The following is a 21,586-nucleotide window of genomic DNA, read 5'->3' as shown; positions in this document are numbered from 1 at the left end:
ATCCTACTTATCGCTATTATCCTTTACAGGCCAAATCGGACTCCCCAAGCCCTGAAGTCTCATCAGCTGCTCCAGAGACAACAGCTAAGCCCGAAGAAAAGAAGCCCTAAGAACTTACTCAGTGTATTGTGATAGATCTCTATGTTTATCCACGTAGACGCCATCGTATTCGAGCAAGGCGAAAATATAATAATTTCATATGATTCGAAAGCGATTTCATTTGTGTAGAATAGACGTAATCCATCTATCTAATTATTTTTCCCAACAGCTTACGTGGCTCTTGAACTTATTAATTTACCTATTTTCTTGCGGTGCTCTCCTGTAAGTACCTTCGTATCGTGGACCAAACTTCTAGGAACACTACAAACCTCTAGAATACTACAAGGAACACACACCCTTCCGACCCCAATACTGATTGGGGGATAAACTGCTATCTGATATAATATATAATAAACTGCGGCTGATAGTCATGTCCTATGTTTCCGACTCATACTTGATAGCTTCCGGGCACCTGTCTTGCTAATGAGACATCTTTTCTTTAAATGCAGAGGTCCCACATCAGTGGCGGATTTACAGTTTTGCCGCCCGTATGCTAAGGTGGGGTTGGATCTTTATTTAACTTTTATCTTCTGAAATCGAGTAAGCGTCATCTGAAATCTGCCGCCCTTAGGCCGCGGCCTATACGGCCTATTGATAGATCCGGGACTGTCCCAAATGCCCCACTAGCTGCCTCCATGACGGACATTAAAATTTGTGACTGTATGAATTTCCCTGACGATGAAAAAATGGGGCTCAAGTATCGCCGATTGTCATCGAAATAATAGAAACAACTATAGTTTTCGGTGGCTTATTTATTCAATTCCAGTTACAGTGATTTCAGTTAGTGGTAAAGAACAGAATGTCTCTGACACTGCCGCGAGAGGGCAGCTCCAGGGGAGTGAGCGCGACAGCGCCTGCGCTGCCCACGCGCCGGCGAGATGCACTCTCCCCTTGGATATAGAGGGTCACCTGAGAGGAACGAAAGTGGAAAAGATAAAGAAACTGTTTGCTTATTCATAGAGGCGATGAAAATAGATAAAAGCACGGCGTAACCTGACGAATGGGAATAGAAAAGGGTGACCAATAAACGTACTAAACTGAAACTGATATCGCACAAAAGGGGGTGGACATCATAATGTTGAGCGACCGAGAAAAACAATCTCCTTGAGCAAAAAGCACGAATTCAACAAAAAAAAAAGCAAATGTATTCGGGAAATTGCAACGAAAAGGGGTCTTTTCTTGTACAATAAGTAGTTGATGCACTAAATGGTTTCGTAATGTGAATTGAAAAGGAACTCTAGGATAGAACTATCAAAGTCCATACTTGCGGGGGAGGTCCGTGTCTACTCGGCTCGCTAGACAGCGGCACAGACCGAGGCTCTCTCGCAGAATCTTTTCTTCTTCTCTTGCTAGTTGACCTTCGGCTCTCTGAACGTTTTCGGCCAGTCGTCGTGGTGGAGGATTCTATAAAAAAACTATGGTTAAACGACATATTTGACGACTATTGCCTCTGGTAAATTAAAGAGGGCCGTGCAGGTACTTCACCAGCACTCGAGACATAATCATCAGTTGGTCTAGACAAAGTGCACATTATAATCGAAAACCAGTGGAAAAGTGGTCGAAAGGGCTTTTTTGTATGGAGTTTTGACGAATTCGATATATATAGGGCTGATGATAGTTTCCCAGTCTGTTAACTCAACAAAATAACAAATGAACATCAATGTTATGAGAAAACAAACTCAGCTCAGGAGTCAGGAGACAGTTGAATCTGAAGTAATAAAACTAAAAATAATAAAGGTTCACCTTCTTCGTTCTCATGCGACTGAGGTGCCGGCAACGGCTGTGGTGGTAGCGCGGACCGTGCAATGGCCGACTTGCGGCTTTCGATCAGCCGCATCAGACATTCCAGGGCTGTTTGCTTATTCTGTCATTGGAAAAGTGGTTAATAAGACCGATGGTTAATAAGAACTGCCAAATTCTAAATCGTCACAGTTTCAAATTAAGAGGTCTTTTAGACCAAGCGACATTGATAAAATTGATAAAGCACCCACTGCGCATATGGATGGATAGTGAACTTTTATTCAAAGTATGAAGTCAACCTTTTCTAGATGCCAGACCACGGCTAAAATTCTCTATAAGTAGATATTACTGCTCAGTATGAGAATAGAACATGATATAGAAGGAAAACTAACCCTGATTTCGTCCAGCAGTGGTTCGAAGACGTTAGGGTCCGTGGAGTCTTTGAGCGCCTCCCAGCTCTTGAACAACTTGCGATCTGAAAGACGCACTGTACTCTCTAGCTCACGCACTTCTGCAAAAACCAGAGCCTTTGTCATCTTTTACCACAACATTGGAACAGTCTCTTAGAAATGCTTAAAAAAACAAATAAACAGTAGGAACAACACAGCTTCGAGTTAACTCTGCGCACCTGGCAGCCGTGACGTCACAACGACTCGACATCGTTCTGGTATAGACTGGGCGAACGTGGCGAGGTGGGCAGATAATAAGTGGGAGGGAGAGTCGCATTCCTACGAGGTGCGCAGTTATTATAGTTTATATTTGAGGGCACAAACAAGATTCCTAAGTAATGTATGGTAGGAGCTTGTTATACCCACAGAAATGGATAGGATAAACCATCAACCATTCAAAGAAAGGGCTAAATAAAGTATGTTATAGAATTCAAAAAAAAATCATCTCTCTCACTCAAAGGGAGTGAGTGACGAAACAGTCACCCGTGCGCACGCTCCTTATCGATTTAAAAATGTTTTTTTTAATCTCACTCACCAGTTTCCCTAAGATTAGCAAGATGCGCCACCAGGTGTTTCTTCAGAGCGCGCACTGCACGCCGCTGAGCGCGCGTGCGCGTGACCACGTCACGTGCGTTGCGCGCCTCCGCTGCTAGTGCTGCCACCTCGCGTGCTTCTTGCTCCAGTCTTCGCTCTAACTCACTGGAAGATAGGCTGCTTCAGTAATATTACCTACCTAGCCACTTCAAGAATGATATCATCATCCATTTCCACTGCTGAACATAGGCGTCCCCCAATATTCCCAGATTAATCGGTTGGCAGAACTGACGCCCTGTTGGGCAGCAAGATTCTGGAAAAGAGGCCACGTACTAACAAGCGCAGCACGAGGAGACGTCAAGGTCAACCCATAAGGTGGATAGATGACCATAAAGGTTGCAGGAAGGCGCTGGCAGCTTACAATAATGATAAGACATCACAAAATGAAGCTTTAAGTATTTCAAGTGGAAATAAACACGCCTACTTACCTTGGGTACTCTCCAGTCATTTTGGAGTATGACTGGATATTCCGTATCACTTCTACCAAATGGTGCAATTGTTCGCAAAACTCTGGCAGCTGTTCTGGCGTCAGATATTGTCCGCCGTACCTGCAATTTAGCTTGAAGAATAGGTAACTGTACTTAATGGGTTTTCTCGAGTCTCTCCAGCTACAGGCCGAAGTATCTACAGATCCTTTCATCCACGAAGACGCGCCTCACCAATTTTTGGTCGAGGGAAGCGCGGAGTGCGGGGAGTTTGATCCGAGCAATCCGAGCGTCATTATTTTAGTGTGCGTGCACTCATGGATGATTTAGCGTGTACCTATAACACTCAAACAGCGGAAGAATGGTGGGGCGCGTATTCGTGGATGAAATGCTGCCAACATTACCAACCTCAAGTCAATGTTAGCGGCGAACTGATCGTGGTCTATGGGTCCCTGGGTGCCGCTGGCAGTGTGGGCGGAAGCGTCCATGTCCTCGTCGTCGTTAGTGGTGCTGCCACAGCCAGTGCTTTCACTGTGAATATTGTAGGTATATTGGCCAACAGGTGGCATAGAAGAAGAAGGAATTATGGGGGATAGCCGCCACAGAAATATTGCACGGCGCTTTCTCTACTTCTAGTTTACATAATGGGCAAAGATGCAGAGCATACGCTGGGGGAAAGAGTGCCTTCAGGGTAACACTAAATTCGGCGCTAGCAATAACCAGTCAGTAGAGCTAGATCTATCCTCATGCATGTTACATGCATGTCCACCTGCGAACACTAAGACCCCAAAAGACCTGTCAGGCAGGTCACAGACTCACAGTAGGCAAGTAGAGCTCCTCCCTACAAAAAACCTCTCGTCATTCAGCATTTTATGGAACATGCCAGAGCCCCGATTACGGTAACTTTTAACGTCTACAATCCAGACGCGTTTCTGATTCTGCGATACGATTGGTCAAAACAGCTGACGTACGCTGTTGAACGACCAATCGTATCGCAGAATCGAGAAGCGTGTCTAGATTGTAGACGTTAAAAATTACCGTAAGTAATCGGGGCTCAGGTCCTCAGCTCAAGTGTCTGTGAGATCAATGCAACAATGGAGATACTCTTCTGCAGTCTGCAAACGTCTCTATAGTTAGAGCCTTCACTGCGTAAAGTTGACGGAACGAAGGCGTTCTCTTAGGTTTTACTGCAAAGCTGCTACTCTCTGGTCTTTACAAAGTAGACTATCCCTCAACAAGTAACATCATATCACTTACACAGTAGAAGTAAAGGAGAAGTTCTTATCAAGCGCCGAGTAGCGGTGCTCGCCGCGCAGTTTCCCGAGCAAGCGGCCGAGCAGCCGCGACTGCCGCCCCCCGCCCTCCATGCCGCGCGGGCGCTGTGGTAACAGCCCGAATGTGCTTGGGTTGCTGGAATTTCTGGTTTATGTCAGTATGCATAAGGTTGAGATTTGTATAAAATTAGAGGTGTCAATAAAGGTGAGAATCGTTTAATGTTGCGAATAAGTAGTCCTCCATGCCGCGCGGGCGCTGTGCTGACAGCGCGAATGTGCTTGGGTTGCTGGAATGTCTGGTTTATGTCGGTATGCATAAAGGTGAGATTGAGATTTATATAAAATTCGAGGAGTCAATAAAGGTGAGAATCATTTAATGTTGCGCGGGCGCTGTCCTAACAGCACGAATGTGCTTGGGTTGCTGGAAGTTCTGGTTTATGTCAGTACACTCAAGGGTAAAAATTGTAGAAATGAGAGGTGTCAATAGATGTGATAATCGTAGTTAATGTGATTAGGTTATCAAGCAGATCATCGAAGAAGTCGGTTAAAAAGGGTGGAACTTTGGATTTTACACAATGTTCTGAAAAGGAAGCAAGTTCATAATAAGTAAATCTACGTGCGTGAGCCAACAAGAGGGCATGCAAAAGTACACACTACAGCATGAAACAAACTGGTAGAGTTCACTGCGCACCTGGCTGCCGTGACGTCACATCGACGCTCTGGTCGGGGAGGTGCGAATGAGTCACATTCCAGCGGGGTGCGCAGTTAGCTCGATTGGGTTGTAGTTGCATGCATCACGCAATGCAAATAGTCTGAATTACTGTTGGGAACAAAATAAAAAGCTCTCATCTTCTAGAGTCGCGACAAAACTAAAATACTCTTAGACATCCTACATTACAGTTGTTCTTGTTGTGGTATACAGGGTGTTAGGTAAATGGGTATATGAGCCGACACTAGCCCATGTTAACATGGGCATATAAATGGTATGGTGAAGTCAGAAAATTGATATCTTCATTTTAATTAATTTAATTTTTATACAAATCGGATTTTATAGAATTTATTTTTAACATGGGCTAGTGTCGGCTCATATACCCATTTACCTAATACCCTGTATAAAGAGTTCTTTTATTATTACAGCTTCACATAACTATTCCCTCATAAATGCATCAACTGTTCTCGTGTATGAAAGTAGGTAAGTAGGAAAGAATATTAACTGTTTAATACTTACATGTGTCGGATAATATGAAAATTGAATATTCGGTAGATGTTGGCGATGTTTTGATGATTTATAGCACATAAAATCCCATGAAATGACTAGATGTCCATTGTATTATTGCTTTTTGCTGGTTTGTGAATCGGGAAACATGTTTGCTGACTACTCCATTTTGTCTGTTTGACGTTTATATATTTTTTACAAAATGACAGCTTACCAGAGACAAAAACTAGGGCTATCTAAAAAGATTTCATGATGCTGAATCTATTTTGATAATGTTAAGAATATCTTATCAATAAAAACTTGGAATAAAGCTCAAACTTATTATAAACTGAATAAAACACTAAAATGATATTAATCATAATGTATTGTAATGTAATTCATATAAAAATACAGTTATTAATATACATAATCGCATCATTGCCGGCGAAGGCATACAAAATGTTATTATTTTATAATAAAACACTAACTGCAAAATATTCAAATGCTAATCGAGACAAACATTAAGTACATTCGAACAGGCACAATCATGTCAGTCTGTGTTAAAATAGAATACAAAAGCTTATAGTCTTATATTTTCAGACTTGGAAAGCTCTAGAAATTTCTAGAAGAGCATAGACACACTTATGTAGGAATAGACAACATTGTACAATGTAAAACATACGATTTGTGAATAATTTACAAGAATTTAAGACTTATTAATAAATTTTAAAAACCAATTGTGACAATACATTAGTCTAATAGAGAGTTTTGGCTAGCGAGTCGCTTTTGACACAAGCTAATCGTTAAAACGTTAAAATAATAATAATCTCCTAATCAAGTAAAATAATACCTAGCCCGCGTTACGTTTACAGTAAATAAATTGCCTTCTGCGAGGATAAAGTACGCTGACTATAAGAACGCTAAGAGAACTGGCGTGGGACCAGTAAGTCCAACGTTAAACAAATAAAGCTTCTAGCATTCAACAACAAATACAAAGGCACGACGAATATTACAACCTAACAACTGGTCCCAGCTAGAATCTTAACTAAGCGGCTATGGCCACACCACTTTGTTTTTGGATACTAAGAATCTTCAAAAATTGACTTACAATCTTTTGGAACTTTCGCTTTACAGATAACATCCGCCATTTTGTGTGAAAAGTCACATTGACAGTGACAGATGGTAAAATTTGGTAATTTTAGTAACCAAAAATCCTTTGATTGTTCTTCATTGAGCAATTTGACACATACGGCACGAGTTCTGACGTAGGCAAATGTCATATGTATGTAACAATGCGTGCATGAGTCCATAAAAATAAAACAATAGTATTGTATGTTTTTAAGGAGCCTCATATCTCAACAAACAGTAGAGAGACGCATCAAAGTAATTTGGTAATCGCTGTTATCTTTTCATTTGACAGCTCTGATAGATCAGTACAGATGACATAAGAATACGTCAAAAGGCATGGTCCAATACGGGTCAAATATTTCATCAGAATTAACAATCAAGGCGCTAGTCGCCTGATTCTATAAGCAGTCAAGAAAGCGTCATCATAGCACCCTAACAAGCAATGGGCCGTTCGCCTAACACCTGCTTCGTCCAGGATTACCAGAGCCCTGAAGAGAAGCCGCCTGGAGGCACGCGCACGCGTTTCGGGGGTTCTGCCTTGGCTGGTTCTGGCTGAGCGCTCTCCTGCTTAGGGATGTCAGGTTTAGCAGGGCTCTCAGGCTTGACTGGGCTTTCTGCCTTCGGTTCAGGCTGGGAAGCCTCTTGAGGCTCGCTGGCTTGGCCATTCTGAGCGTCACCGTTCGCGGCTCTAGCTAGTTCCTCTTGAGCTGGAATTGGAAAAGGATTTATTATTTTATAGTATCTCAGAAATCCCAGCTGGGTTAGTTTTGATTAAATTTTCAGAGACTATAGTGAATGTATTGAAGCGCGTACTGTCATGTGTCGCGCAACCTGTCATTGGCCTATGATCGCGCCGGCGATGGCGATTTGCACGCATTAGTGTGGTTGAAGCATAAGGGCTTTTGCATCGGAATACGGAACACCGACAAAAGTACGAAACTTGCAAGCACGAACGAACTAAAATCGATATTCAGTTGAAGTTGAGTCATGTGACTTTCTGTAACAAGTGTCAATGAACCGTCGACTCAATAATATTATTCACTTTTCTTATCAGATAATTTGGCCTAAGGTCAAGCCTAAATCGTTCAATTGCCAGCCAATCAGACTATAATAATATAATTTGCAGCAAAATCAAACCTATTAGAACTATATAAGCTTGTTATCTTACTAACCAAGCTAGAAATCACAGCACAAACAAGATACTGATGTGTCCCATCTAGTATACAACCATTAAGATGACTTCAACCACTGACTTCAAAACTTTCACCTCTACTCCAAGATGTAGAATTCATCATAATTAAAGCTGTATAATTAATGGTTTCTAACGTCTTATTCTAGGGCTGAGTTGCGTCATCTTATTTTATCTTTAATAAACGTTAAAAATCTGTCAAACTCCATACAAAAAACACCGGTCATTGTCATAGTTATTGTAGTTAGGTGGTGCAACTCAGTTTCGAACTCATAAAGGTAGCAGAAAAGCACTGGATGTGAAAATCATTGCAGGAGGCCTATGTTCAGCAGTGGACGTCCTGTGGCTGAAACGATGATTCTAGACCTTAACGTCCAGTTGTTAAGGTTCAAATACCCACCGGCAGCAGCGGCAGCGACCACCGAAGGCGCGGGGCGGCGACCGCGCGGAGGCTCGGGCTCCCCTCCGAAGATGTCGGTGTGACCACCGCCAGGGGGGCGGAGCACCCTGCTGGACAGCCTCGTGTTGTCTGTGAGACCAACGTTGAACGATGTGGAAGTCATTTTGATCTGGAATTGGAAATGTTGGTTAGATAAATGATACAGTCACAATTATTCGATTTAGCGAGATATACCATCTATGTTCTCAAGTAGGTTACAAACAATTTATTGTTTCAAATGTGCAGCGTGTGCAACTTGTGACGCAGATACTATGCACGCACATACGCAGTCCTTGCATGCAAAATGCAAATCATATTCCTAAAAATTAAGATCGCTTGACCACAATGTAAGGCTAGGTCACGGTGTTACAACTAGACCGGCAGAGAACATGCTTCTAGAACCCTACGTCTTCCCAAAAATGCTTTTCTAGAAACAGGAACATGCCACAAGCGATCCTACATCGCATAGTCCCAAAAGGACTGCGGGATGCGTCAGTTTTCGCAAACGACATACGTCAGTGTGATAGGGGCCTAAAGCGAAGGAAGCAAAACAACAGCCGGTGTAACGCGTCGACTCAAGGGAGCCTCACAAAACCTGCTGTCGCGTCGACAGCTGGTATGCGCATTAAATTTCTTCCGCGTAAAAACCAAATATATCGTCTTAAATCCGTAATAATATCTGTCACGATAGTCCTTCACTTTATAGCGGGCATGCTCGATATTAAATATCGCCACAATAGATAAAAATCTAGATCTACTAGACAATAGAGACCCAGACAACAGACAGATCTAAGTCTGAACTCTTGCGGTCAGACTGTGGTCTCCATCTTGTGGTCAACTATTGTCCATAGTACAATGTTAGGATCATTAGTAAGTCGATCAATCCCATCAACAAAGAGGTAAATGCCAAATGACCAAGAAGAGCGATGATTCACTATCTTTTGCCATTACAGCACTATTTATAGCAATTTTGTACACAAATGTCAGCACTTAATAGCCTGTATAAAATTATCTTTTGTGTTTAAGAGCGTAAAATGAGAAGATACATTATTAACTTTGTAGATATTAACGACTGCAAATATTTAACTCCCCATACAAGAAGTTCCAAAGCTAACAAAAAGACAAAGAACTGGCTGGAAGAACAAAGCTTGTCCACAAAAATAAAATAAAAGTATACTGAAGTAAGGTTTCACATTTTGTTGTTTATTCCCTTTTGCGTACATTTTCGGAGAAGGAAGAATATTATCGAAGCATACAGGAAAAGTCCATTAAAATACAAAACCAACATTGTTTTCATGAACCGAATTGAACTGTGGTGACGCATTAAACTTACACAACTAATTAGTAACTTACATTTTCTAGACTGATTAACTAGGTGTTTTAAACTACTGAATTGTTTGATAACATACCCTGAGAAATAACTGCAGGTGTGAATGTTTTGGTTAAGAGAGTAACTCCACTAGTCATTACTAAAATAAACATGGAAACGGTAATGCCACCCTATACAAAACATAAACAAACTAAATATTACCCTGGGGGAATGGTGTACGAGGATTTGGGCATTATTTTCACAATATCCTCAAGGAAAATGAACAATTGCAAATAAGCCTGTTCTATTCCCCCACCTAAGCTACTGTTCTTCTCGTAGGAAAGATATTCCAACAAAGCCTCAAGTTTTCTTTTAAAGATGTTGGATATAAAAAAATACTACAATTCTTCCATTCACTCACCTGGAAATATCCAGGTGAGTGAATGGAAGAATTGATAATAATCAGTGAACGCAAAATTAAATATTTAGTTTTGACCAACAAAAGAAACTCAAACTCTTGGAATTGGTCTCGTATTGGTCGAATATCTGACTACTTACCTGAGGCTTAAGCGATCAACAATAAAATTTATCGATGTCGATGTTAGAACCAATCACAATTTATAATATGTGAATAACTGGCGACGATATCACTACTTAGAATGAGACATGCCTCACTGAATAACGGCGATTCATGCCAGTAATTACTATAGATAACTTTTTCGTTCAAACCCACAGTAAATAAAACAAATGCCCGGTAGGAAAAACATTAAGACCATTTTAGAACATAGTCGTCAGAATTCGGGGCGTAGATCGAGGTCAGAGATTCAGGGCATGACAGAGTGATATAAACTTATAATTTGTCCATTACACGCATGACAATATATTTTCCGAGCCTTTTTTTGTAGCACAAAAGATGCGTGCGGTAGGCTCGGTTCGAAAAAACTAACTACTACTCATATGGATTATGGATGCTGCTTACAATACAATCGAAGGACCGTATTTAAAAGACTCTTGTCGTGTGTGTCTTTCCTTATTCGTTTTTATGGATTAATGTCATTCTTTTTACCGGACATAAGCCCCAAATCTAAATCGCAACGTATCTTATATTATTAAACCTTACAGAGTCAAAAATCCATTGAAAAATCTGTTTTTAAACTACAAGGCTGCAAGCAAAACTTGTAAGAGAGTTGACTTTAATGCCACTAAATGGTGAATTTCTGACTGCATTGTCTGCATTTTAAATCAGAAACCTCATTTTCAGATATTCGCGTAACCCGTTGGTGTACTGTAGTACATTTGTATTGTGGCAACGGAGTATGATTGATGTTTTTGTTCTTCTGCCTTTTTTATGGATTCTGAAAGTGGCACACGGTCCTTTCTCGCGTCGTTACTTTCGTACAAGCTAATTATAAACGCCTACGGATAATCTAAAAAGGCAACATAAACCGATTATTTACTCAAGCTACTACTTATGTAACGGCAGTTACATTTAGCCTTTTCTTGTACACAATAAGGTATGAAATTGAGTAACTTGTGTTCATAATGTCATTTTTGGGTCTAACGGTGTCGCCGTACTAGAGGTGGGCGCCGATATAAAATTGGCCGGCGGCGGCGCGCCGACTTTTTGACCTCGGCGGCGGCGGCGTCGGCGGCGTGACCTTATTTGACCTTTGTTCATTAGGCATTTTTTTTAAATCCGGTTTTTTTAGTATCTGTCGTCAAGACTAATCAGGTGATTTGCAGTTGGTTGGGGTTTGAGCCACTAGAGCAATGGTTTACCCTAGTAAATTAGCTCTCTTGATTATAGATAGGTACTTTGATATTTGGATAGCGGGTTTGGCTGAGATCAGGTTCTCGTGTACCTACTTCCTAAAGGCGAGCGTAACAATGTGCCGATAAAAGTACCTTTAACATGTATTTTTGAGCTCTTTGGAGCCACATCATAGTTAATGTTTGATTAGCTAACTGTCGGTGGAATATTATATTAAGTTCTGTTTTATTTATATTTATGGTCTTTCCATGTCATCCTACGGTTCAGGATTTTAATGCAGGTTGATTGCAGCAATGTGTGGAGGTCTAGATTGGCCGGAGGATAAGTTTCACGTCTTAAATGATAATATAGTGAGACTTCGGGGCTTAATTACATGCGCCACTTGGTCAGCCAAGCAGCTGACTTTGCAACAGTCTAGTCACTTTAAGATCACAGTTACATTTGAGGAATGCCGCAACTTTCTGGTGTCTGGGCTACTTTACTAGTAGATGTTATAGAGTATCGGACCAAGTACAGAGTCCTGGGGTACTCCAGCACTGCAGCTAAAAAGAGAAGATTTTGTCACCGAGTTTGATTTAAAACTGTCTGTCACTGAGATAAGAATCCATCAGCAGGTAGTAGAAGTGTTCTAGAAGGTACTTTTTAATTTCATAGAGTAGTGCTTTATGATAAACCCAGCTGAAGCCGCAGCGAAAGCAGACGTACAGGATTCTTTCTTTTCCAAAACATTGTACTGATTATGGTTAGTATGGTTTCTGCCAAAATTTATGGTCGGGTATACTATTACATGGGTCATACTTAGGCAAGGGAATAAACGAGCAAGAATGATCCTTTTCCATAATTTTAACAATACAAATGTCAGATTAATTGAGCGATAAGAGAATTCGCTAGGCGACTTGCCAGCCTTATGGACCATTTCCGAAGTTAAGAGACTTGCGAGGTTCTTCTCACTCAGTGTGGTCATAGCTAAGACCATGGACTTCATGGTGATCAGATCAAATGCAAGTGCTTTACGAGGGTCCATTTTGGCTATTTCTTTAGCTTAGCCATCTCTCTTAGCGTTAGTTCTTTCGTTTCAGCCGAAAGACGTCCTGCGCCGCTCGCATCCATGCACTTCTTGCGACCTTCCCCAAATCGTCGGTCCACCTAGTGGGAGGCCTACCCACGCTACGTCTTCCGGCTCGTAGTCGCCACTCAAAAACTTTACTGCCCCAGCGGCCATCAGCTCTACGAGATATGTGCCCCGCCCACTGCCACTTGATTTTAGCGATTCTGTGGGCTATGTCAGTCACTTTGTCCTACTGCTTCTTTCGTCCTCAATTAGCGTAGTAGGAATCAATCTTCTACTTTGAACTTGAGGAGGGTAAGCGGAAACATGGCGGTCAACTCCTCAGATAGTCAAGTACAAAAATGTCCAGAAGTAGCATACGAAGAGATGCAAAATGAGCCCTCTCAAATCACAATGGGAAGGTTATTAAGGTATAGGGTAGTAAGGGATTATCCGTGTCAATGGGTTTAAATAAACCGGCTTGTCATGTAGCAAAAGTCTGAGATTTTTCTTGTCAGTTCGCACTCGCCACTCATGTATTACCGGACCTAATAAGCGGAGAACACTTTGAGGGAGGTACTTTGTTGCCTTCCAGAGGTTGTGGTTCCCATTTGCATTCCGAGACATATTTGCCAATCTCTGTGTGAGTGATTCGCTTAAAATAGTCCAATAGTGTGGGTTATCTGCCAGACGAAGGCGGGGATTTTTTTCTTGACAGCAAGAGGGACCGGCGCCTCTCGCGATCAATAATTATTTACTAGACCAAGCAGTAAGTTGAATAATGTACTTGATTAACTGTTAATATAGTTAGTATTAAGTTATTCAATCAATTTATTAGTATATCAACGGCATTAAGTTCGCCTTGTGTACCAATTTATATGGCATTAAAGAATAAATATTATAGTTAGTTCTTCTGTTATAATATGGTTTACTGATGGGTTAAAAATGGGCCCTAACGTAGGCTTTGGCGTATATGGAGAGCAGCCGAAGCTTAGGCTATCTCAAAGCCTGGGCAAATTTGCCTCTATCTTTCAGGCAGAAGTCTACGCCATTATTGAATGTGCGGAAGCTAACCTGCGAAAAAATTATGCCAACCACATAATAATTTACATTAACTCAGACAGTCAGGCCGCGCTGATGGCCTTAAAATCCATCTTAATCACCTCAAAGTTGGTAGAAAACGGCATGAGTCGACTGAATACCCTAGGAAAACGTAACAGAGTAACGCTGAGATGGGTTCCAGGTCACGCGGGAATCGTGAAACTGGAGAGAGCGGGAGCGGAGGCAACACAATATGGTCCAGAACCCTTTTGTGGCATTTCCAAAAGTCTCGCTCGAATGACCCTGGAGAACATCTATTTAAATAAATTCTTTAAGGCATGGTCAGACACGCCAGGATTAACTCATTCCAAAGCTCTTATAAAAGCCTATGACCGAATATGCTCTAAGCAGATCATAGGACTGAGTAGGATCAAAATGCGCATCTTAGTTCGAGCCTTCACTGGACACTGCAGCTTAAACAAGCACTTGTCCACTATGGGACTGTCCGAATCAGGAACGTGCAGGATGTGCCAAGGGGCAGATGAAACGCCACTACACATTCTCACGGACTGCGGACCTTTGATGCGTAAGCGGAGCTTACACCTGAGCAAACACATCCTAAGCCAACAAGATGTAAAACATATCGCCCCCCAAAAGATACTGCAATTCCTAATGGATGCAGGACTCGGAGACGAACTGTAAGGAAAATAGCGGCGATCACAATAGATCGGTACCGGTCGCAGTTATACTAGGACTTTATTGAACTAGAATAGCCGCTCAACTCAATAAAAAAATAGTTCTTCTGCGTTTGAAACACAAATTAGTACAGTATAGGAGAGGAATAAATTGCAAATAGTTTGTACAGTATCAGTATCGGCGCGCCGACAGCTGGTCGTCGGCGGCGGCGGCGTGAAAAAATTCGCGGCGGCGGCGGCGCGCCGGCGTGGCGCCCACCTCTACCCGTACAGTCAACACAATATTTTTGTACGTTATTGCGAATTAAGATCGTGCGAGAAAAAAAATAGAAGAATAAAGGTGAAAAAACGTGTGAAAATGGGACAAAATAATGAGTACCTCACGATTTTAGGCTGTTAGGAAGATACATTGTAATGAACTGTGAAACATAACTTTCTAAAATTTATAATAGTTAAAATATGGATCCATTAGCGTGTCTGACAATGTACCTACGTGGAATATTGTATTAGATAATGACGACACGCCAGGAACGCGTAATAAAAGCAAATTGCTATGTCTACAGTCTAGACAATCCCAACCCCAACGAAAGAGGGCAACAACACCGAAGCAAACATTACGAATTGTTATTGAAACTGGTATTTTGTGGAAGATAAACACTTTCTGATAACGTATCACAAATATTTCTGAGAATTGTATTTATTTTTTGAAGGGCGAGGTTTGGTTTTCATGTAATCCTGACGAATTAGTCACCACAACAACCATCGGTCATTGTTGATTAATCGAGCCATTTTTTTTCTCTCCATCAAAAAAGACAAATTATAAAAATATCTACTGGGACTATTTAAAAAGGAAGATTCCGCAATAAAATGCATTATAATGGTGTTCCACTAGTGTCTGAAGGCCACTCTTTCCGGAACCAATTGTTTAATCGGCCGAAGCCCAGAAACTGAATGATGCATAAAAATGCTAAATGATTTGCAACAATAGTTAGTCAACTAGGTAAATACCATAAGCGCTCATTTTGTCTGACACCAGGGAGAATTGTGACCTCATTGTTACAAACTTACAACAACCCACACGATAGAAGACCAGATACGAAACAAAATTTAACCGAGCCCAAACACGCTAGTTCTGCAATAATTCATGCAAAATAGCTCTATTATGACACTCGGTGACACATTTCACCAAAACCACTGCATTGCGATGTCGGTAATTAAAACAGAAAGTCTATTAGCATACATTTATTGTTCGCATCCTCCCATGGTGAGGCAGAATAATAATTAATTGCACATTGTCTTTTGAACAATATCAGTCAACTCGTCAGTTGGTCGACTGAGGCGATTGTAAGCATCTGATTTTAAATAGCTCCAAAATATTAACCGCATCATGACGATTTTACTACAATAATTTTGTTTGGTCCTAAAATAAACGGATTTATTCGAGTCCGACTGTACCAGACGAATGTTTGCTAATAAATTAGGTAATTAACAACTTTGCATCAATAAATAATGATTAGAAAATTGGATTGAATAGATGTGCAGTGATGTGGCATGAGGAACACGATTTAAAATTCTTCAACTGGAACGAAAGACTGAGTCATAGAGACAGTAAGCTATGTTTCAGTTTTGACTCACGATTTTCTTCTTACGAAAATGAGTAACACTGTAAATACTTCCTTTGATTACTTAAATAGATTCTATTATGGACAGTAATTGAGATAACATTAGTGCTACCCTACTCAAGTCATTGACTGTATCTCTCATTCATTTTGAGTTGTAAGTTGTAAGACATGACTTCCAAAAGCAACTATTTGCATTTTTTTTATGAATTTACAATTTAACTCCACCTGTTTTGTTATATCATACCAAATTACTGTTTCTTTTTTTGCTCTTTTGTTGATCTGTATTGTAATATCTTTGATACCAAATAAATATTTTTCTTTTTTTCTAAATGTTTTAGTTAGGAAATGATTGACACAAACCTTATCTAATGAAAGAAGCAGAAATAAGTATAGAAGAGACAACGAATTGCTGGAAATACTGAGTAAACAATTACTTTTACTCACAGCTAATAATACACATGTAAATACTTAGGTACCTATTTCCCTAGAATTTTTGCTACCAACAAATACCTATAGAAGGAGTAAAATACACATAATAATACTAAAATCAATCAGTTTCACACATAAAAATATGATGCAAATCAATCTAATACCCAGACACCATCCTAAAATCAACGACAATAGAATCCAACAATCTTGCAAACATCACTCAACTCACACAAATAATTTCGCTTATTGTTAAAAAATTAAATATTGTAATTTTTTTTTTCTCTTAAAACCCTGTAACTTTGTCAAAGCTGTTTACGTGACGTTGGCGAAATCATGGTTCTCAAAACCAAGCCGTCGCCAAAATAAAAGAAGAAGAAGAAGAACATCACTCAATCATTTTGTTGTATGTTTAATGCTGACGACTGTACCCAGTGGTGTGAAATGTAAGTAAAAACTTAAAGAAATCAATAAACGCCAATAATGTAGGTAGGTATCATAATTACAAAATTATTGGATTCCATTAGTGCCATTTGAAGACAAAAGATACATGCAAAAAGAAAGTCGACTAATGGCATAGAAGAATGAGTGCAAAAAATTGATTGGTGGACGTATTTTCTAATCAAAAGAGTTCAATTTCGTATACAAAATGCGCACAAATTCTATTTATGTTCTATCTTTCCGTTCCGCGTGCGTGTATGCGATGAAGAATTCTATTGGTTCTAAAATACGTCCCCAAAATGATATGATATGAATAATAATTCCTATAATTTACTACCTAGGTTTTATTTTCATTCTATTATAGCAATATCTGCAAACGTGCTTATACAATTCTCTTGCCATAAACAATAATAGCATGAAATAATTTTGAAAAAACATCAAAAATTAGGGTACTTTACCCTGTTGAGGTCAGCTTCGGAAGTCATTTCTTACGAATGTATAGAAATAAGAGTTGCTGCGGTCAAGGTGCGGTCACGACACTGAATTGCGGTCGATGTCTGCGGTCAGCTTCCAACTTTCACCTTAAATCCAAGGAAATAAGGCTTAGTTTGCATTACATTTAGCACTAACAGCACATCATTTTTGCAAATTAATTAGTAAAATAAAAATCATGATATTTAAAAGATAAAAATAATGAGAAAGAAGCTTGTGAAATTATGTTAACATACCGTAAATTAATTATGAACCGAACTAAAAATAACGAACTTATCAAGATCATTAAATTATCATTTCCATTGTAAATAAAATGACAATAAAATACAGGATGTGATAGCCATTTGCATGTTTTAGTAATGAGCTACATCCTATATTGCTTGGACGTAAAGATTATTCGACCACCACCCTTTATTATCCAGTACCTAATATTGATTTAGTTATAAACCCTAATTCAATTGCAGAAAGTTCAAAGCCCAATGACAATAAATTTGCAATTAATGTCAAGATAACATATTAATTAATTTCTCAATCAAGAGAGAAACAGTCAAGTAAGTAGTATAATTTTATTAACTCAAGACATCTGATAGCCATTTGCGTCGTGTTGTAGGAGTACAGTACAGTCTTAACCACATGGTCAGATGTAAAATAAACCCTAATACAAGTACATAAAATGTAGTGTTTATCGTCAAGTGCCATCCGTACATACTTTACATTTCTACATATGGCCACAGTACCACACTATATTCTATATCAGGAAATGTATCGATAATGCTCCATCTACTTGCAAATATGGGCACAACGGGCATTCAATATCATTGCCCGTATAAATACTAAGGCGATTGCATCTGTTTGGCCCTGAATTAGACTTGACCTTGCGAACCAAATTGGTTTTTGTTTTACTTTGTAATGCCAAATTAGTTCGTTAATTTAACCTGAAGTTTATTCTATTCTTTGAACCGTACTGAGATATGGTGCTTTACTTATTTTTAACTAATAGGCATATAGATTAATCTAACTGCTGAGAGTAAAGCCACCATTCCTGAATAGGTAACATACTCTTGGCTCAATATAAAATGTTTCATGTGCCATTTTCTTTTTACATAAACAGACTAAACAAAGGTTTTTGTGGTTATTTATTCCAGAGAAATTAATCCAAAGGAGTTTCATGAAGAAAGATAAAACCTAAGCTTATTCCACTGATTCCTCAACACAATTCCATGCAAAATAAAGATGTTCAGGAGAAAAAAATATGGATCCTATGAAATTAAATCCTACCAATCTCTCCCAGAAACAAAAAAATATAACAACGAACAATAATGATCTACATCTACGGAGGTCAGCTGGGAGAGAATTCCATATGGCATTAAGCTCGCCTTTTTGTATGGATCGTTCTTATGTGTGTGAATTATAAAGTTTTTAAATAAATAAATGTCACAGATCAAATTAATTTGATTAGGCGTAAGTAGAAATGAAAATTATTAGCAAAGTAAACTGACGTTAGTGTCCTATAGAAACAGTAAAATTGTGAGATAAAGCAGATATAATATTATTGATTAATGTGATTTTGGTTAAGTTTTCTATTGATAAAAGAACAAAAATAAATAGTACGGGTAAATGGTTTCCAGAACAATATCTCTGTAATTGGAAAGATTCTAATAATAAACCAATAGCAATGTTCAATGAAACTATACTCAAGTGCAATCGAAATAGAAAGTGCATTCTTATTAATGTTTCGGTTGAGATATTATGTTTTGTATAAATATTATACTGTTCTAGTTTTATACTATGATTGGAAGTAGACCATTGCCATCTCATAGAGCATCTGCGTGAAGTTAATCATCCAAATACAATGCAGAATAAATTAAAAGCCTGTTACAAATAGTAAGTAGTACAACAAAGGAAATAAAGATCAAATATTTAAGAGGAATTATAACAAATAAAAAATGGGGGTTAGAACGAAACTGGACCACGCTACGGCCATAAAAAAACAACAATACGGTTGAAACCGGTAATTATATGTAGTTTTAAACTCATAACTGTAAAAATTTTCAATCTATCGGACAGTGCGGTCAGGCCATTCATGCGGGACTTGTAACGGTGACTCTTTTGTCTGCCCATTGCGCATTAGAATCGCCTGCATTTCCAGAAAAAATGCAGGGTTTTCCCAACAAATGTGCTACAAAATACCCACACGCCCATCCAGACGACTTAGCAGCTTTCGTCCTACGGCATCAGAGCACATTGACCTTAGCAAAATCTTGAAAAATAACGGCTTGCAATATTCACACTGCAACCGGTAAACCCAAATAACACTTGCAATACAAATAAACTCACCTCACTGGTAATACACTGAGCGAATAATAAACGCGTATTAAGCCACAATTAGAGGAATTTCGCGATAAAGACAACTTGTTTTATGAAAATTTTATCAGGAAAAGAAAGATTACTCACCACCGTTCGCTACGCTTCTTTTTGAACGAATGCGCGAAAAAGAGATAGCGATATATTTTTTTTATTTCTAGGGTTACAAGAGCTAAGCATTTAAAAAACTTCTATTGATTTATATTACCATTTTTTACCACAATCAGCCAGCTGCCAGCAGTTCATCACCACACACCGACTTCACCCCATAGATCGGTTTTAGTATACATATCTTACTCATGCTATTAATTAATTAAATGAATATGACTGTCAGAGAAATCTTGTCATTCAGATAGACAGTGCCCCGAATCCCCGATTGCGCTAATTTTTAACATCTCCAACTCCAATAACATTGGCGCTTCTTCTCCAGTTGCGCTCCGTTTTTCATTCCAGCTGAGGTGCAAATTCGGTATCACGATAATGGACGTTACTGTTCACGTACCTTCCTAGTATTTTCATTGTCACATGAGATATTAAGCTTTAATCGAAAGTCAATTTCGAAGTTCAGTGTTGGTTGCACTACTTTTGACAGAAAATAATGACGTTTACTTTGTTTTGAAGAATTTTCTAACATTACTCGAAGGCGCAGCTACTTTCTGTTTATAGATGACCCACGCTGAACTGTCCCACCAAACTCAATGACAGGGGGGCGCTACCATCGTTCAACTATATGGTTTCCAACATGGCAAAAATCGGAACAAGCGATCCGGTATTGACGGTGGCGCCCCACTGTCAATGTCATGCATAGGACAGTTCAGAGCCCCGATTACGGTAACTTTTAACGTCTACAATCCAGACACGCTTCATCGATTCTGCGATACGATTGGTCAAAACAGCTGACGTACGCTGTTGAACGACCAATCGTATCGCAGAATCGAGAAGCGTGTCTGGATTGTAGACGTTAAAAATTACCGTAATCGGGGCTCTGTATTTTGGAACTATAGATGACCCACGCTGAACTGTCCCGCCAAACTCAATGACAGGGGGGCGCTACCATCGTTCAACTTTATGGTTTCCAACATGGCAAAAATCGGAACCAGCGATTCGGTATTGACGGTGGCGCCCCGCTGTCAATGTCATCGATAGGACAGTTCAGTATTTTGGAACTATATACGTCTATGCTTCGTTTCAACTAGCTGTCAAAGTGACACCGCGATAGATACGGATATGTCAAAAAAACAGCTGATGTTCGTTCGTCGTCCGGTCCGGCGCGTTGAAGACGAAAATTTTTAGCGCAATCGGGGCCCAGGAAGTTATCAGCCCAGTTAGCACAGCGCAGCGCGGTGAGCATGCATGATTGTATTGATCCACATTGATCGCATAACTCTCGCTTCGTAACTATCACAGTATTTTTTTTATTTCATCAGTGAACTGTCCTAACCGTGACATTGACAGCGGGGCACCACCGTCAATACCGGATCGCTGGTTCTGACTTTTGCCATCATTTGCCATGTTGGAATCTTTAAAGTTGAACGATGGCAGGCCTAAGCCCCGATTACGGTAATTTTTAACGTCAACAATCCAGACACGCTTCTCGATTCTTCGATACGATTGGTCGTTCAACAGCGTACGTCAGCTGTTTTGACCAATCGTACCTATTGCAGAATCAGAAACGCGTCTGGATTGTAGACGTTAAATGTTATAGTTCCAAAATACTGAACTGTCCTATCCATGACACTGACAGCGGGGCGCCACCGTCAATACCGGATCGCTGGTTCCGATTTTTGCCATTTTGGAAACCATATAGTTGAACGATGGTAGCGCCCCCCTGTCATTGAGTTTGGT

The 21,586-nt window shown here is 39.9% G+C and overlaps 2 protein-coding genes across 6 annotated transcripts; both read right to left on the bottom strand.

Annotated features, from left to right (window-relative positions):
• Positions 1-831: 831 nt before the first annotated feature.
• LOC135081714 (uncharacterized) lies at positions 832-6,003 on the bottom strand. Of its 2 annotated transcripts, none has more exons than XM_063976501.1 (9): positions 5,810-6,003; positions 4,565-4,726; positions 3,716-3,838; positions 3,311-3,430; positions 2,824-2,987; positions 2,232-2,350; positions 1,843-1,963; positions 1,364-1,503; positions 832-1,008 (listed from the first exon to the last, which is right to left on the bottom strand). In XM_063976501.1, the coding sequence occupies exons 2-9, from the start codon at positions 4,672-4,674 to the stop codon at positions 877-879; spliced, it is 1,029 nt and encodes a 342-aa protein (XP_063832571.1). In that variant the 5' UTR covers positions 4,675-4,726; positions 5,810-6,003; the 3' UTR covers positions 832-876. The 2 variants fall into 2 exon arrangements, with proteins under 2 accessions (XP_063832571.1, XP_063832570.1); XM_063976500.1 differs by having other exon boundaries at positions 4,565-4,717.
• A 140-nt stretch (positions 6,004-6,143) lies between these two features.
• LOC135081467 (jupiter microtubule associated homolog 1-like) lies at positions 6,144-19,901 on the bottom strand. 4 transcript variants are annotated; one of them, XM_063976170.1, is made up of 4 exons: positions 19,832-19,901; positions 17,344-17,466; positions 8,494-8,662; positions 6,144-7,611 (listed from the first exon to the last, which is right to left on the bottom strand). In XM_063976170.1, exons 2-4 carry the CDS (start codon positions 17,368-17,370, stop codon positions 7,382-7,384), a joined length of 426 nt encoding a protein of 141 aa, XP_063832240.1. In that variant the 5' UTR covers positions 17,371-17,466; positions 19,832-19,901; the 3' UTR covers positions 6,144-7,381. The 4 variants fall into 4 exon arrangements, with proteins under 4 accessions (XP_063832240.1, XP_063832239.1, XP_063832242.1 ...); XM_063976169.1 differs by lacking the exon at positions 19,832-19,901 and adding an exon at positions 19,715-19,825; XM_063976172.1 differs by lacking the exon at positions 17,344-17,466 and having other exon boundaries at positions 19,832-19,898.
• Between the last annotated feature and the right edge of the window lie 1,685 nt (positions 19,902-21,586).

This window comes from Ostrinia nubilalis, chromosome 20 (assembly GCF_963855985.1).
Source record: "Ostrinia nubilalis chromosome 20, ilOstNubi1.1, whole genome shotgun sequence".
Lineage (NCBI taxonomy): Eukaryota > Metazoa > Arthropoda > Insecta > Lepidoptera > Crambidae > Ostrinia > Ostrinia nubilalis.
This window is presented reverse-complemented; position numbering and strand designations above follow the sequence as displayed.